This window comes from Populus trichocarpa, chromosome 4 (genome assembly GCF_000002775.5).
Source record: "Populus trichocarpa isolate Nisqually-1 chromosome 4, P.trichocarpa_v4.1, whole genome shotgun sequence".
NCBI classification, from domain to species: Eukaryota; Viridiplantae; Streptophyta; class Magnoliopsida; order Malpighiales; family Salicaceae; genus Populus; species Populus trichocarpa.
The window spans coordinates 3,146,939-3,163,690 of record NC_037288.2 but is presented as its reverse complement, the minus strand read 5'-3'; the positions used below and the strand labels follow the sequence as shown (position 1 = coordinate 3,163,690).

General features: G+C 35.9%; 2 protein-coding genes and 1 pseudogene across 5 annotated transcripts; 1 reads left to right on the top strand and 2 right to left on the bottom strand.

The window, feature by feature from the left end:
- The first annotated feature begins 914 nt into the window (after positions 1 to 914).
- Positions 915 to 8,439, top strand: LOC7490818 (wings apart-like protein 1). 4 transcript variants are annotated; one of them, XR_002981424.2, is made up of 14 exons: positions 915 to 1,508; positions 2,441 to 2,540; positions 2,998 to 3,337; positions 4,036 to 4,148; positions 4,847 to 4,969; positions 5,104 to 5,197; positions 5,294 to 5,404; positions 5,522 to 6,156; positions 6,311 to 6,576; positions 7,313 to 7,463; positions 7,589 to 7,686; positions 7,766 to 7,847; positions 8,008 to 8,185; positions 8,383 to 8,439. XR_002981424.2 is itself a non-coding variant. In XM_024599623.2 (13 exons), exons 1-13 carry the CDS (start codon positions 1,030 to 1,032, stop codon positions 8,089 to 8,091), a joined length of 2,676 nt encoding a protein of 891 aa, XP_024455391.1. In that variant the 5' UTR covers positions 915 to 1,029; the 3' UTR covers positions 8,092 to 8,439. The 4 variants fall into 4 exon arrangements, 2 of the variants coding, with proteins under 2 accessions (XP_024455391.1, XP_002305687.2); XR_008059027.1 differs by having other exon boundaries at positions 916 to 1,508; positions 5,525 to 6,156; XM_024599623.2 differs by having other exon boundaries at positions 8,008 to 8,439.
- Positions 8,440 to 11,017: 2,578 nt separating this feature from the next.
- On the bottom strand, positions 11,018 to 13,452 carry LOC18097466 (uncharacterized). Its single transcript, XM_006383957.3, has 5 exons — positions 12,960 to 13,452; positions 12,648 to 12,862; positions 12,330 to 12,494; positions 11,733 to 11,968; positions 11,018 to 11,597 (listed from the first exon to the last, which is right to left on the bottom strand). The coding sequence occupies exons 1-5, from the start codon at positions 13,027 to 13,029 to the stop codon at positions 11,342 to 11,344; spliced, it is 942 nt and encodes a 313-aa protein (XP_006384019.1). The 5' UTR covers positions 13,030 to 13,452; the 3' UTR covers positions 11,018 to 11,341.
- A 458-nt stretch (positions 13,453 to 13,910) lies between these two features.
- Positions 13,911 to 15,172, bottom strand: LOC112327267 (uncharacterized; annotated as a pseudogene).
- Between the last annotated feature and the right edge of the window lie 1,580 nt (positions 15,173 to 16,752).

Here is a 16,752-nt window from a genome sequence, read left to right as displayed (position 1 = left end):
TTTGCTAAATTCTTTGATTATTTATGTTTATACTTTAGAATTACTATTAAAGATAATTTATTAATTTTTCTTAGCTAATATATGGGGTGCATTTATGAGATTGTTAGAGAAGAGATATATTGTCTATTTGAAAGTGTGTTAAATATTGGATTTTAAAGTATTTTTTTTTGAAAATGCATAAAAATAATGGTTTTTTTATCTTTTAAAATTTATTTTTGACATTAACACATTAAAACAATCAAATAACACAAAAATATTAATTTAAAAATACGATTGGAATGTAATACCAAACAAGACCATAGTCATAATTAAAATAAAACATTAAGATAAATTTAATAATAAATTCATTTTAAAATATAAAAATCAAGTTTTAAAATTATAATAAAAAAAATATTTATATAAACAAAGTGCTCTATCATTATCAAAACCTTTCTTTCCAAACAACTTCTAATATATAAACAAGATCTAAAACTCTACTATCATTGCCAATCATATCTTTTAATCACTCATAAACCTAAAAAAACCCCACTAAACACCTAAAAAAACCCATATTTAGTAGCATTGAATCTCATAAACCTAAAAAAAAAAAACAAATATATAAAAATTAAACTAAATATATAAAAATTAAACTAAAGATCTTTTATTTTTTTATGGGTGTTTGAGAGTGTAATAACGATTATTTTTTAAAGTATTTTTTGCTCGAAAATATATTAAAATAATATATTTTTATTTTTTAAAATTAATTTTTAATATTAATTCATTAAAATAATTTAAAAACACTAAAAATAAATTAATTCTAAATAAAAATATTTCAAATTTTAATAAAAAATAAATTAAAATTCAATAAAAAACATATGAGTGTCTAAACCCACCCCTCTCCCCCACCTCAAAAGAGAGAATTTCAAATTTCTTCTTTCTTTCCTAAAAGCCCTCATCTTTCCCTCTTTTTTACTTAATCGGCCCTCCTCGCTTCTTTTTCTTCTTGTTCATTGCTTCTCTGAGTGAAACAAACGAAATTTCGAAAAAAACATGTTCGTTAGAACGTACGGTCGGCGAAACCGAGGGGGAGACGACACCGTGTCTGACCATAATTACTCCTTCAGTGAATCTCAAGAAAGCCCATCCAATCAAGATTTCTTCAGCAGTAACTTCCCTTTCTCATCTCAAGAATCCACCTCTTATTCTCTCGATCCCGATCCCTACAGTTTCGACGAAAATCCCATCCCAAGCGGTGTCGTTCCAAGGAAATCGAAGAAGGCAAGGCATAGTAAGTCAAAATCTGAGAGACCCAATAGTGGAAAGATTGGGAATTCAAATGTCTTGACTAGTTCGACGACGTTGATGGAGGCGCAAGAGTTTGGGGAAATGATGGAGCATGTTGATGAGGTTAACTTTTCACTTGATGGGTTAAAGAAAGGACAGCCTTTAAGGATTAAGAGAGCTAGTTTGTTGTCTTTGTTAAGAGTTTGTGGGACTCAACAACAGAGACGGCTTTTGAGGACTCAAGGGTATGCGGGTTTTGTTTTGTTTTTTAAAATTTGTTTGGGGTTTTTAGTTTTTTGATGTTTAAAGATTGATTTTGGAGTTATTTCGTGTTTGAAATTTGGGGGGTGTTTTTGGATTTGGTGTTGAATTTTGACTTTTTGAAGGTTAGTCTCTGGGATGTTCATGGAATTGAAAGTATGGAAGTTTTGGGGATTTTGTAAGTTTTTGAATTTAGATAAAAGGGTGGATTTGAATTTAGAAAGATTGAATTTAGGGGTTATTGAATTTAGAGAGGGTATTGGCATTTCAAAGAGTTCTGATTTTGAACTTTTGCATTGTAGTTTTAAGGGTGGTTTTATAGAAATTCTTGTTGAGTTTTGGAATTCGTATTTTTCTTGATGGCTTCTTGAAGAGTGTGCTGCTTTTTTTTTTTTTTTTTTGTGGACGGCTGTTTCAAGTTTTGAAATTAAAGAAATGGGTTGTTTGCTGAGGAGATCATTCTTTGGATTTTGAATTTAATATTTTGCTTACCATAGATTTTGAATCTTACAAAAGGGATGTCATTTGTTAAATTTTGTAACGGTTTATGGTTTCTCTGTTTAAGCTTGGAAGTATCGAATTAAGGAATGATTGGAAGATTTTATAATTAAATTGTAGAGTTTTTCGGGAATTTATGTTTAATGAATTCCGGAATACAGTATGCATATCCAAAAGTACCAAGAACTTGTGAGAAGTGAAAGTTATGAATTCTTGTCACTCTTTATTCCAATTGGTGAATGAAATACAACATGTTGGGTTGTCTTGTTAGATGTTTCGATTTATGCACTCAAAATGATTTCTTTGTTGGTCTGCTATCTGCTATCTTGTATTGAGTATACTATTCTCATCTTGCTGACATCAAGTTATATGTCTTATTTCTGGTGCACGTTGAAATTCTAAAGTTTTGTGCTTTCAGGATGGCCAAGACAATAATTGATGCTATTTTGAGCCTCAGCTTGGATGATTCAACTAGCAATCTGGCTGCTGCTGCACTCTTCTATGTTTTGACTAGTGATGTAAGTTTTATGTTCTCTACCATTTTTCCACACTCTCTTGTCCATGTACGTACTTTGTTGAAAACCTCAAAAAAGGGGCCTCTGAAATCTATACAAAAGCAACTGGGAATGCAGCATTACCTCCTTCTTACTTGTTAGATAAGGTACTGTCTTTAGTTGTTTAGACATGGATGGAAGGCAATGACTGGCATTAGTTATTTTGAGAGACCATAAAATAGCAAGTACAACCTTTAACTTATATAATAAAATATTCATATGGAGTTCTATGCTTGTAAAAGTATAATCTTCAGTTTCTTTGTTTGGAAGTTGTAATGTTCTCAAATCATATGCTGGTGTTCTTAGCCAGTTATTTCTTGTTTGTCTTTTTTTTTTTGATTCTCTAGGCTGGAATTCATTTTTTCCATATATCTTTTCCCTCATCAGAATGGTTTTGACAGCTTTAATTTTATTGTTTCAGGGTCAAGATGAACATGTTTTAGAGTCACCAACTTCCATTCATTTTCTTATTAAATTGTTAAAACCCATCATTTCCACTGCTACTGAAGATAAGGCTCGAAATATAGGCAGTAAGCTTTTATCATTACGCAAGGAGTCTGACATCTTACGAGATACAAGTAAGCTGGCAGATTCTACCTCCACTGCCATTGCTGCCAAAGTTCAAGAAATTCTTGTTAATTGCAAGGAAATGAAGTCACATTGCGGTGATGATAGTAGAATGGAGAGGCCAGAATTGTCTCCAAAATGGATTGCATTGTTATCCATGGAGAAAGCTTGTTTATCTAAGATATCCTTTGAAGGTATTCTAGATGTCATACCATTGAACTCTATCTATAAGGAACTGTTACCTTTTCATATCTGTTACATATGGTTTATTCTTATCATAGGATGAATAGTAGTTTTGTTGATTAGGACAATGAATACATTCCTGGATACCAATTATTATAAAGTCAATATTGTCGATGCAAGTGCTTTTATTCTCCCTTTTGCTTTTGTTTTTGACTGCTTCTGTCTTCTGACTTATCTTGTTGAGGTAGATCAAACTTACACCATTGTGTAATGGACAATATCTCTTAAATCATTTTTTTGTCCTCTGTTTTTTTTTTTTGCAAGTTTCACTTGTCTATTTTTGTTGGATTACATCTGATGAAGTTTTGCCTTTGAATATTTATTAATTACTTGAGTTAAAAATGACCTAGGGTTACATTTTGCATATAGCTGTTTATTACAAACTTCTTGAACTTCCTTATCCTATATGCATGTTTTCTATTAAAATTTATGATTTTTTTTTTGTTATGGAACATGGAGATTGCAAATCATTCTTCATGCAATGTCTTGTCATGAATTTTCATTTGTTGGATTACATGCTTTGTGCATGTCTTTTCATAAGCAATAGAATCTTGCATGCATGACCATGCATGCTTGCACACACATTTCTCTCTTGGTTTTCCTCCTTTCTGATTGCTTATTTACTTCTGTGTGTGTCACTTTCATGCAGATACATCTGGCATGGTAAGGAAGACAGGGGGCAACTTTAAGGAGAAGTTACGTGAGCTTGGAGGACTTGATGCTGTCTTTGAGGTCATCATGAATTGTCACTCTGTTATGAAGGTGCGAGCTTGTATGATTGTTTTTTCTATGTGTGTTATTGAATACGATAGCGAGCCATAAAAATCAAGACACCTTGTGCTGCTTTAAAACTGAAGAACAACTTTAATTTTAGTTAATCATTTGAGAAATTAGGAACAGTGTGCAACTGGAAATTCTGTGTTGCTTTAAAACTGAAGAACAACTTTAATTTGAGCTAATCATTTGAGAAATTAGGAACGGTGTGCAACTGGAAATTCTGTGCACAGTTCATGAATTCGATTGGGGGAAATCTTATGTCTTTGACATGCTACTTATGTGTGATAAATTTGCAGCATTGCTACTTAGCCATCTGGTTCACACATTTAGCCACTGATCTGTATTGTTCATTTCTTTCTATCTTGGAACTTAATCCTGTATGGTCCTGAGTTCAGTTCATCACTGTTCTTTGCTGGACTAAAAGATGAGTGGTGTGCATGGATGCATTTCCTTGCGTTTGACTTCCACCTTATAAGATCTAAAGCAGATCTTAAACCAATGGTGGCACTTTAACTTGTTTTCCAGTACATTTTCTTTTGTATATGGAAGCTATGTTATTTATTTATTCATTCTGAATTGAGTCATTATACCTGATAATAAATTCATGCCTATATGTCTTTGACATGCTAATTAGTGATGTGTATTATTCGGAGATGGTAACTATTGAACACATTTATTTGCAGAGGTGGACAGAACATCATTCACCTTCCATTCAGGAACATGACATGCATCTGTCAAGCCTGGTGCTGCTTCTGAAATGTTTGAAAATTATGGAAAATGCTACATTCTTAAGTAAAGATAACCAGGTGCAATGAGATGTGATTTTGTTCTGTTATTCTTCTCCTGTTTATTCTTCCTCTACGCCGTTATTAGAACTTAAAATGCTATCTGAAGCCAAATTATTAGATTTTAATGTTCAATATTTTCTTCTATGATACAGACTCATTTACTTGGAATGAGGGGGAACTCAGATTCTCATGGGCATCGGATATCTTTTACTAAAATCATTATAAGCGTCATCAAAATTCTATCCAGTAAGACTGCTGTCTTGCTTCTGTCTATTTCTGGTTCTTATAACTAGATTGCTTTAATCAGATCTGTGTTCTGATGATTGATTCATTGATTTCTAGGTCTTCATCTGCTCAAGAGTTCTGCTGCTGCTTCCAGTGTCGGAAACCGTTGTAGTCTTTCTGAAAGAAGTGATCATGCTTCTGATTTGGTCTTAATTGATGACTACAGAGGTATGTGGTAGCCTAATATCACTGTAGTGTTTCTGTATGCCTGCCGCCCTTCTCTCTCTCTCTCTCTCTCTCTCTCTCTCTATCTATCTTTAATGATGTATCTTTTATTTGAATTAGCAGTAGACAGCAATGGAGTTATAAGCATCAGTTCTTCTCCGAATAACTGCAATGAAGCGAGGACCTCCTCTGAGAAAAGCTTAAATGTATCTCAGAATTCCATGGCCCGGTTGAGGCTTTCTGCCTCCAGTTCTGAAACTACCACACCATTTATTGGAAATACTTGTCAACTGAAGATGAGAATACATCCTTCCATGTCCAGCTCATGTAGCGAGACATTGAGGAGTTATGAGAGCAATGGGTCAAGGACCATATTTGGCCTTGTTGAGAAACCTAATTGTAGGAAAGATGCCAGGAGTGAGCTCTTAGATGATAGCCAAGATCCGTATGCATTTGATGAAGATGATTTTCAGCCCTCAAAGTGGGACTTGCTCTCTGGGAAACAGAAAATCTCTCGAACTCATAATGGTAGGGTAAACTCCAGAGAAGTTGAAAATGGGTATCAATATAAGCTACCGAGTCAGGAAGAATTAAGTAATGGTGATAATTGGCTACAAAAATCAAGTAATGGTGAAAATTGCCTACAAAAATCAAGTAATGGTGAACAATATCATTCACAGAAAAGCTCTCATTGCAGTGTTCCTGATGAAGAACATTCCAGCCTTCTGGCAGACTGTCTTCTTACTGCTATCAAGGTATTCCTCTGAACCATTTTGAGGATTTTCATTTATGTTCCATCCTTCTTTTATGCTGTCAAAGTAAGAAAAGGTAGCTGCATATGCTTTTTTTTTTTTAATTTATTTTTTACATTTAAATTTAGCCTTTGTAGTTACCATCTTTACTTGGCAGGTTCTAATGAATTTAACAAATGACAATCCTATTGGCTGTCAACAAATTGCTGTTTGTGGAGGGCTGGAGACTATGTCTACTCTGATTGCTGGCCACTTCCCCTCATTCAGCTCATCTATATCCCTTGTTGGTGAGATGCAAGAGGACGGTTCAAGCATTGAACCTGACAATCAGAATGATGTTCATCTCACTGATCAAGAGTTGGATTTTCTTGTTGCTATATTGGGCCTACTTGTGAACTTGGTAGAAAAGGACGGGGATAACAGGCCAGTTTTACTTGCCCAATAATCACTTCTCTCATGCATATGTTGTTTTCTTGCAATTGGTGCATGGCATAGTGAAATGCTTCTTTGTTCTTAATTGCTATCGTGAATTTTAACCTATTGAAGCTTGATCTATTATCCTAGTTGTATTGCTTTCTACCTGCTGAGGCTTTCCTTCATGTTAACTATTATCTTTACAAGTATTATATGGGTAGATTTATACATCCTAGAAATTTCTGAAAATTTGATTTAGATGGCAACTGCATATATAGGATTGAAACTTAAATGGTGTTGCTTGCCGACCATCTTTTGAAATTATCTCTTGTTCTTGCATTTAAGCAACACCAATTCCTCAAACCAACTTTCTCCTTGTATTACATAGAATCCTTGTGCTATTATCTGATGACATTCGAATTTGAGTGAAACCTTTCCAATTCTCTAGTTTTCGTGTTACACAAGATGTCATTGTTTTGAACACTCCAATGATCTCTTTTCAGATTTGCATTTGATGAATTAGCTATTGTCCTTGACTTTATGGACTGGCTTAATCCCACTTGGAAATCTTTTTGTTGGTTAGATCTCTCAATTTAGTAGCAGTCTTCTCGTTAGGATTTCCTTCTTTTGATCTTGAAGGAGGCATTTGGTTTATGTTTCCTTGTATATTCATAGTTCTCTGGTAGAAAAAAAGCATGTTTTATGTTTATTGCCTCTCAAAACTTATGGTTAAAGTCGACTGCAGATCAAGGCTCGCTGCAACAAGTGTTCCTCTGTCAATCTTGGAAGGGTCAGAAGATGAGAGTCGCAAGGATGTAATTCCACTACTGTGCTCCATCTTCCTAGCCAACCAAGGTGCAGGTGATGCAGCTGGAGAAGGAAATGTTGTGTCATGGGTGAGTACCCTTCATAATGTCTTGGAATTATATTTTACAAATGTATGTGGGGATGCATGTGAATAATTGAGTAAATCAAATTGTTACTGATATTTCCAAAATGTGCATATTATTGAATTGTACAGAACGATGAGGCAGCTGTTTTACAAGGAGAGAAAGAAGCAGAGAAGATGATTGTCGAAGCTTATTCAGCACTGGTACTTGCATTCCTATCAACTGAAAGGTTTGTGTGCTCCATTCCTTCTTTTCTTCCACATTCTTTTCAGTGCAATGCTTCTCAAATTCTCCCTGTTCAATGACAGCAAGAGCATACGTGATTCCATTGCTGATTGCCTCCCAAATCACAACCTGGTTATCCTTGTTCCTGTGCTGGAGAGATTTGTGGTATTTTTTTTTTTTGTTGTCTTAAGGGTATATTAAGGGAAGAGATAGTTGCAACTTGCAACATATTGAAATCCCATACTTTCTCGGCATCAACCCTCTTATTATTATTATTATTATTATTGAGTGAAAAGAACGGTTGCACATTTTTTTTTCTCTCCAGGCCTTTCACTTGACATTAAACATGATATCACCGGAGACTCATAAAGCTGTGACCGAAGTGATCGAATCATGTAGAATCCGATGAAATACTTGAGATTTTACTGGAGACTCATGAAGATGTGAGCCAAGTGATTGAATCGTGTAGAGCATGATGAAAAAGCTCCAGAAATGCGAACTTTGTACAGCCTTTTTCTTCTCGGTCAATTTCTCTTTGTCCACCATGGTTTTAGATTGTTGTAGCACACCATGGAACTGACTACAAGCCCGCCTTATAGTCTGATTGATTAACCTTTTCCAGTCTTGCCCACTTTCTTTTATTTTCTTTTCTTCCTTTTCTTTTTCTCATAATCCATGTTATTCTTTTTGTATGGTGCAGGCTCAGACGCTTGTATACACGGTAATGAAAGCAAAATCAAATTGTATTTGTGCACTACACCTATCTGATATGTGTGCTCTCTCAAGATTCCTATTATATAACATCAGATATTTGCCGAGGCGACTTTAGCAGGGGAAAGACAGTGCCATGTACGAACTCATTTTGGATATGATCAAAATAAGTCCCAAAATAAAACATATGCTAGGCCAGGCTGGAGGAACAAGCTGAAATGGAGATCCAACAAAAAAATTGTCAAAAGAAAGAATTGAGAGTCGGTAGGCATGCCTTTATTTATTTATATATTTTTATAGAGGAAATTTAACGTCACAAATTACTAGCACTACGGGGAGAAACTTTTCAGTCTGCTTCAAGAGGATGAGTCTGGCAAGCCCAGCCTACAGGACAATCATTTATTTATAATGAAGTATCGAAGAAAACATATAAAACTTGGTTGACATTGCTCGAGCTCACAATTGATTGCCGCATAACACCAGGAAAAATGGCAGATCTTCCACAAGACATCCTTGTAGAAATGTTCCCAAGACTCCCTGCCAAATCTGCAGCACGTGTCTCCAAGCTGTGGCACTCTTTGTTATCGACTCCCAGGCTTGCTAGATTTCACCTCCAACAATCATGTACAAAAAACAGCCTCCCCAAGACTCTTATCGTAGTAGTATAACGCTTGATTTGCCACATTTGAAATACAGTACAACCCGATTTGTTGATGGATCGAAGATTATTGTAGGGTCTTGTGATGGATTGATATGAATAGAGATTGGCGATGGTGACCTAGCTTTATATAATCGTATAAGAACTAGAGAACCGTAGTTTGCGAAGTCTCGAGTATGATGAAGAGACCAAATATGGTCCTTGCTTTTATGGACTCGGCTGTGATTCTTCGATAGATGACTACAAGCTAATAAGAGGTGCCGCTGCCGGATACAATTTCATCCAACGGGGACTTCAAAAGGAGGGCTTGTCTTGTTGTACAGTGACTTGAGGAACAAGGAATGAGGCTTTGGTCCATGGAAAAGTAGACATTGGTGATCAAGAAAACTAAAAGTATAGGCATGCAAAGAAATGAAAGTCACAAATGATTCACAAGATGGGAATACTGGCTAGGGATTGAGTTATGAGATGGACAGAGTAGATGTTTATTGGGATAAATAGTTTCCATTTCACGAGATGTGGACAACAGCTTGTTATGAACCCTCTGTGGCAATGATCACAAGCCAATGGGAAAGCAGGCGCAATCACTTGGGCAGCTTCAAGCCTGAACCCTACAACCTCTGCTCCATTATGTTATCCAGACATGCTCCCATCTCAGCTGTCAAATGATTTGCCCAATCACCTATCTCACCTTTCCTAAGGCATACATTATTTTGAATAGCCAATGGTGTGTCTTTACAGTGTACTCCATTTTTATTCACATCCAAATTTCTCAACTTCTCAAAACTACACATTCATTATCTTCTGCACCTCCCCTTCCTCCTCTTCCTCTAAGGTGAAAGAACAACCCATGAACTCCGCTAAGTTCTTAACATAAGCAGTGGTGTCTTTCTTCCTTTCCTCATACGTCAAGAACAATGTCTTCTCAGGAGACTCTAAGCTCGCTCTCCAATACCCTAAAACGTGGTCCCAATATGGTCCATAGTTTGCAAGTCCATTGCAAATAAATATAAAGCGTCTTCCAGAGGCAGAGGTTCAGCATTTTTGCATCTTATCTGCCTGGCTATGAAGAACCATAGAGAATCAAACGCATCCTTTGCATGATAATTTTGCAAGCAGAAGAAATAATAGATTCTGGTAAGAAACAGTAAGGAACATGAGTAGATACCAATGGGATTGCCGAGTGTCGATTAGTTGGATTTTCGGCAAGGTCATATTCCAAGAAAGGAATACATTCATGTGGCACAAAGGGCTGTAACGGGATCGTGTAACAATGACAAAAGTAAGGGCCTTAAGCCAAGTATTGCCAGTTTTCGGAAAGCTGGTGACAGATATACCAGGGATTTGTGGGGAAGGCAAAGGGGATTCCATGAATACACAACAGAAAAATATAATGTATAATGGTGCACGTAACACATTAAGAAAGGCCATTGCCATTTGTAGCAAGTTGAGAGTTTGATAATTTTTTCCATTTGGGTGTCAATATCAGCAATTTCCATTTGATAAACGTTCTGCCTCAAAATCTTGAGACATCTAAGATTTGGCCATCGTAATCCAAGATTTTGTTACCGTTTTCTTTTCTCTTGGTCTGAACCAGGTGGCCTAATTTTCTTTAATTTACATCATTATGCTGCCTCAAATTCTATGTAGATTTAAATTATCAAATCTTAATATCACTATAATGTTCTTTACTCTTGTCTGCTGATGCAAGTTGTTTTATTTCATATTATATTTGATAGCAAATCTTTCAGAAAGATCCTGGGAAAAACAACGCATGCATCTGCTTGTGTTTAAGAAACCCAATAGGTAGAACGTTTTGATTAGTCAAGAACGAAAAATCACCAGTCAAATCATTGGAATGAAGGCTAAAAGATATTAACTGATGGCCATATTGTAGATCACTTTTCCAGACCAGTAAGAAATCTTTCTTTCAACACTAGTAGAATTTCCATCCCCTCTCCTGTAATAGCTCAAAAGACCGGTGCTCCATCCATTTAAATCGAGTCGAATGTATGAACAAATTGAGAAATATAACACATTTCTCACTTCATTTTGGAAAAAAAAAAAAAAACTGGCTTTGAGTTTTACGTAACAAATTACAGCTCTCTCAAGTCTCAATGGAAGTTCACCTATGCATTTGACATATAAAAGAGAGAACATTAACCAAAGATTTCTACCACTTTTGAGTAACTAGTATGTGTACTGTTTTATGATAGCCATGCTGCACATAACACCATACAATTATCAAGTCATTTCTTGTCTCAATGATATGGAGACGACTTTATTTTAATTAACTTGATCGAACTTGTTTCTCGAGGAAGTCGATGATTAGCTGGTTTACCTGGTCAGGGAATTGCTCTTGGACGAAATGGGTTCCTTCTGGCAAGGTCTTGATCTCTAGATCAGACATACGTTCTCTTACTTTCCCACTTGTTAAGTAGTCCTCAATCCCAGGGAATTTAAGGAAATAGTCTTGCCCACCCATAATTAGCAGCACTGGGGCTTGAACCTTTGGGTTTCTGATGGTGAACTCTTTGCGCAGTCCCCTGCAAGACCCAGATACAGCATGCTATATTGGTAATTACTTGCATTCAGATCATTTGAAGTGAATTTCTTGCTTCAAGTTTCAAAGAACAACTGGACAAAGAGGGTTTATTGGATATTTCAATACAAATTCTTACTTGTACGGGGCTCGCATTGGAGAATCAAATCCTGATTTTTCATATGCTTTTGCATAAATTGCAAGATCCTCACTGCTTAACCATGATGGTAGAGGGGTGGATGGATCCACCAAATCCATAATCTCCTTATCTTTATCTGCTATAGGGATTTCATTTCTTGAAAAGAGAATGTAGATGTTCCTCCACACAGTTTTAACATCAAATCTGCTAAAATCGGCCTCGGCACGCCCAGGTTCCTACCAGGGATGGACTTATAAACCAATCAACTCATTTTTTTAGCCAAAAAGAACATCAAGTAAAGGATCTTGATGATTCTGTTTGACGATTGAAGTTTTATAACAACAGCGCCTAACATTCTATGATAACAAAGCAGACCAAAAACTTAAGCACACATTATCCATTTGCAGCAGGATTCTTAGAAAGAAAAACATGCAGAATGATAGCACATCTTTAACATCATTTCAACGCTTTTCCAATTAAAAAAGAGAGAGAGAGAAAGCTTCGTCTTCCAAAATGACAAGGTTACTTAGATTTGATATGTTACAAAGAAAGCCTAAAGTTCCACTACAAGAAAATGAAGCAAAAAAAATCATGTACCTTCCACCTGTGTATGTAGAAACCTTCAGGAAGGTCCTTGTATCGTAGAGGCCTAGGAGGAAAGAAGGGCACACCCAATGAAACTATTCCAGAAATTCTTGTTGGATGGAGAAGAGAGAGGAGATAAACAGGCCAGGAACCAAAATCTTTTCCTACCAAGAAGGCCTGTGATCAACTTAATTTGGTTAACTTCAAACAAAGCTAAATATTTGCAAATGCACACCGTAAACATACTTAACCAGTTGGTACTTGGTAGTGAAACAAGAAATAATACATAGCCACAGCTAGGCTAAAAATGATACAGTGTAAGACCGCTACCTTCTCAATTTGAAAATAATCAAGGATAGCAATGGTGTCCTCCACAAAGTCATCGAAGGATGCCTTTTCAAGATCTGGATGGTGCTCGGATAATCCATAACCTCTTAAATCTGGTGCGATTGCGTGATATCCACCATTAGCAACAGCAATCATTTGGTGTCTCCATGAATACCATATCTCTGGGAAACCATGTATGAAAACCACCATCAAAGAACCTACACGTAAAAAGACACATTTTTTTCACCTGCTAAAAATTAAAAATAAATAAAATTGAAAGCAAAAGCAAAAGAAAAGGTGATAGTCGATCTAAACCAGTTCCAATCTCTGCAATGTGAAGCTTCACTCCTCTTATGCTAACGTACTTGTGTTGTATCTGATCCATTGAGACGGAGAGAGAGAGTTGACTGATCTGAAGCTTTCTGTACTAATAAAGTAGTCCATGAAGGTGGGAAATGAACCAGTGAGATGCAGCACAGTCCTTCTCACTCTACTATAAAAATGTACGCGAGTTTACCAAATCGTCCGCAGGCATAGAGGTATGCCCTTATTTTCCATCTACTGAAGGTACTGACTGGTGACAAATGGACCTATCAACTCTCATTCTTGACAAATGGACCTTCTTTTAGGTGCTGTGTTCATCTCCTTGTGTTGGTAAGGTAATAATCAATATGTGTGGCATTCTGAGCTCGAGCAGTCGCTAATAATATCCAGTTTTTATCAAGGAAATTCCAGTTTCAGAGAAGTTTAGGAATAGCAGATTTGTGTGCTATCCTTCAGCTTTCCACAGTATGAAACTGTAATTATTGGAAACCCATGTGATGCATTCGACCTCCAGGTAAATGTTTCAAGAATTCACATTAACCTATCAGAGATATAGCTCAACTGGTCAGGTTTTAAGTTTGCTCTCGAGATCACTAGTTCGAGTCCCACAAACCTCAAAGCTACTGGAAGCTTATATAGTCGTTAACTTCAAGGTCTCGGGAGATTAGTCGAGGTGCGAGTAAATTGAACAAGATACCCACGATAACAAAAAAAAAAAAAAAAAGAATTCACATGAACCTTGGTCAAACATAAAGGTGAGACAAGATACTGCAGTACTGTCACACAAAATGCTGATGAATTCGAATTCAATGATACATTTTACTTCTTGACATACTCAAATACATACAGGACATGCCACAAAGAAGAGGCAGAGAGCAGTGGTCTTGCATTAATACACTTCTGCATACTCAACAAAACACAAAGAGGAATCAGAATTGGATTTCAATGCGCTAAAGTTGCAGCATCAAAACCAACTGAAGCTTTCGCAACAAATATTAATGACCGAATACTGGCATTAAGGAAAGTGAGTATGAGCTGATCCACCTCGTCCGGTGATTGCTCCTGAACAAAACGGGTTCCTTCAGGCAAATATATGACGTCCAGATCAGGAACAAACTCTTTGACCTTCCTGCTCTTTATGTAATCTTCCATACTTGGAATTTTGAAGACATAATCTTTGTCATCCATGATCAGAAGTGCTGGAACTTTAATTACTGGTTCTGTTATGTTGAAATCTTCATCAAAGGACCTACAAAGTACCCTTTCAAGCCAAACTCTTATCAGAGGTTAACGTGCAAACAATTCAGACAATTTAGCAGAGACCGGCACTCCCTTTATCGATGTGCACTTACCTGTATGGAACTTGTAGTGCCGTTTGGAATCCAGATTCTGGTACAAGGCTCCATATGTTGCAAGATCTTCCTCTGTGAACCAAGGGGGAGGAGGAATAGATAGGTCCACCAAATCCATGATCTCCTGGTTTTCAGGAGCTATTGGTGTTTCACTTCTAGAGAACAAAATGTACATCTTTCTGACCACCGTTTTCCCATCAAATCAACCAAAACAAGCTTCTGCTCATCCAGGTTCCTATGTACAACTCAAAAGAAAAAAGTTCTAAGGGAAAGTGCTAAAAGATTTTTAGATTTCAGCAAATTAGATAGTCACGAGCATGTAGTAACAGTCCTTGTAAATGCCACAGTCCATGCACGCATAGATAGTATTAGACAGTCGCTTCGTATCTCTATACATTCTAACAAACTATCAGGAGCACTTCCATTGTTACAACCCCGAGGACCCTCTCTGGATGGAGAAGGCAAGCATGTAAAAGATGGGTTGGCTCCAAAATCTTTTGCAACCTATGTTCATTCAAGTAACAAAACAAAGAGGGAATCAAATCACAAATAATAAAACTCTCATTTTCTGAGATTTCGTCTTTTGCTTGAATTTTTTGTTTATTTAGAATCTTTGGAATTGAATTCAATTCCAAGATTTAAATCAATTCTTTAGTTTGAAATTCTTTTGAGATATTAATTTAAATTCCAAATATAATTACAGTAATTCTTTTTAGAATTAACATTAAAAATAATATTACAAAAACACCTTTAATAACACAAACCCCTTTCCAAATTTTCATTCAAAAGAGACACTAAAGAATTGACGCCATTTTCATCGTCGTCTTCCTGAATAGTTGCACTGGATTTCATTGTTTGTGATGAAAGTGATGTTTTTTCTACCAACAACAAAGGGAATATGGCCAAGATATAGTTTTTTCATAAGCAATTCCAAGGCCCTTGTAAACTGATGAAGAATTGTTTCTCCTACAAATATTTTTAGGCTCTTCTTGTTTTTATTTTCAAGTCCAGATGGCTTGACCATCGAAGTAATTCCTGTTGCAAACACAAATTACTTGCAATTTGCGGGGCTGACAAAATTATTATAAATTAAATTTAAATCATATGTGTAATTGAATTCAATTCTACATATGATTTGATTTGAAATAGAAACCAATCAAAAATCTTTTTGTTTATTGGTCACATGTTTCCCGAAGAAACTTTGTGTCCCCTTCAACAGCCTAGCCATGCATCCTGCATACCAACTATTAGTCCCTCATCGACATACTAACCATGCATCGCCGAGCAAGGATTATAACCTCTGAATTCAAAGGTTATAATTGGATGCACTCGAATCCAACTGCCATACTCGAATATGCTCGAATCGAACTATTAACCCGATACGATACCCTTAGTCAAACCTAATCTACTTGCCACCAATTACAAAGACAAAATATAAATTAAATGAAAGGAGACCTCTTGGTAATGTGTCATTTGAGAATTGTTCTTGTTATTGTTATCAACATTAGACAACCCACAAAACATAGAACTAAAATAACTTTTACAGAGATTCATAGTCACTCTAAGTCTTTATCTCCAAGTAATCCAAAACTACAAGTGATAAGCACATTAACCACCTTGCACGGACATACCCAAGTAAGTGCTAAGTATTAGGAAAATGCTAATGATGCATAGACACAGAACATAAGGTTTTGACGTGGTTCGATAATTTGTCTACGTATATCGATTCTTGGAGTTACTGGTTTTTCTTATAAAAAAGAAAATACGAATTATAATGAGGAGAAAACTCCACCTAACTCAACTCAATATCAATCTTTTTATCATATGGTGCACTCTTAATTTGAGCCCAACACACAACTATACTACCTAGAATATACACGAACCCTCTAGTAATTTTCTACTATCAATGTCACCAACCAAACCAGGATCCATATAACCTTGAAGCTTCATGTCTAACTTTGTGAAACAAAGTAACATTCTAAATAATCATTTAGATATGTGAAAATCTATTTTACTAGTCTTATAACCAATGTTGTTTACCTGGATTACTCATGTATCTATTTATAACCCATTATATATGCAATGTCTGATCTTATACAAACCATAACATACATTTCTGATTGTCGAAGCATAAGGAACTTACTCATGCAGTTCCTTTCCTTTTCTATCTTTGGTGATTGTTTCTTATTTAGTCTAAAATAAATAGCCAAGAAAATGCTTACTAACTTTATTTTTGTTGAATTTATGAAGCACCTTTTTCACATACTCATCCTGTAAAAGCTTCAAGGTACAATTAATTTTATCCCTGATTATTCTTATAATAAGGATTTGTTTTGTATATCCCAAATCCTTTATTTCAAGCAATTCTGACAGCTGCTTCTTTAGTTTATTTATTTCCTCGATGCTAGATTCTGCAATAAACATATCATATA

What these genes read in the sequence shown, in the direction of transcription:
- LOC18097466 (XM_006383957.3), bottom strand. Translation starts at nt 13,029, where the DNA reads ATGGATCAGATACAACACAAGTACGTTAGCATAAGAGGAGTGAAGCTT. An exon ending in CATTGCAGAGATTGGAACTG is followed by an intron (nt 12,863 to 12,959) that starts GTTTAGATCGAC and finishes TTTTACGTGTAG; the next exon opens with GTTCTTTGATGGTGGTTTTC. An exon ending in ATTATTTTCAAATTGAGAAG is followed by an intron (nt 12,495 to 12,647) that starts GTAGCGGTCTTA and finishes AGTTGATCACAG; the next exon opens with GCCTTCTTGGTAGGAAAAGA.
- LOC7490818 (XM_024599623.2), top strand. Translation starts at nt 1,030, where the DNA reads ATGTTCGTTAGAACGTACGGTCGGCGAAACCGAGGGGGAGACGACACC. An exon ending in GTCTTCTTACTGCTATCAAG is followed by an intron (nt 6,157 to 6,310) that starts GTATTCCTCTGA and finishes TTTACTTGGCAG; the next exon opens with GTTCTAATGAATTTAACAAA. An exon ending in CTGTGCTGGAGAGATTTGTG is followed by an intron (nt 7,848 to 8,007) that starts GTATTTTTTTTT and finishes TTTTCTCTCCAG; the next exon opens with GCCTTTCACTTGACATTAAA.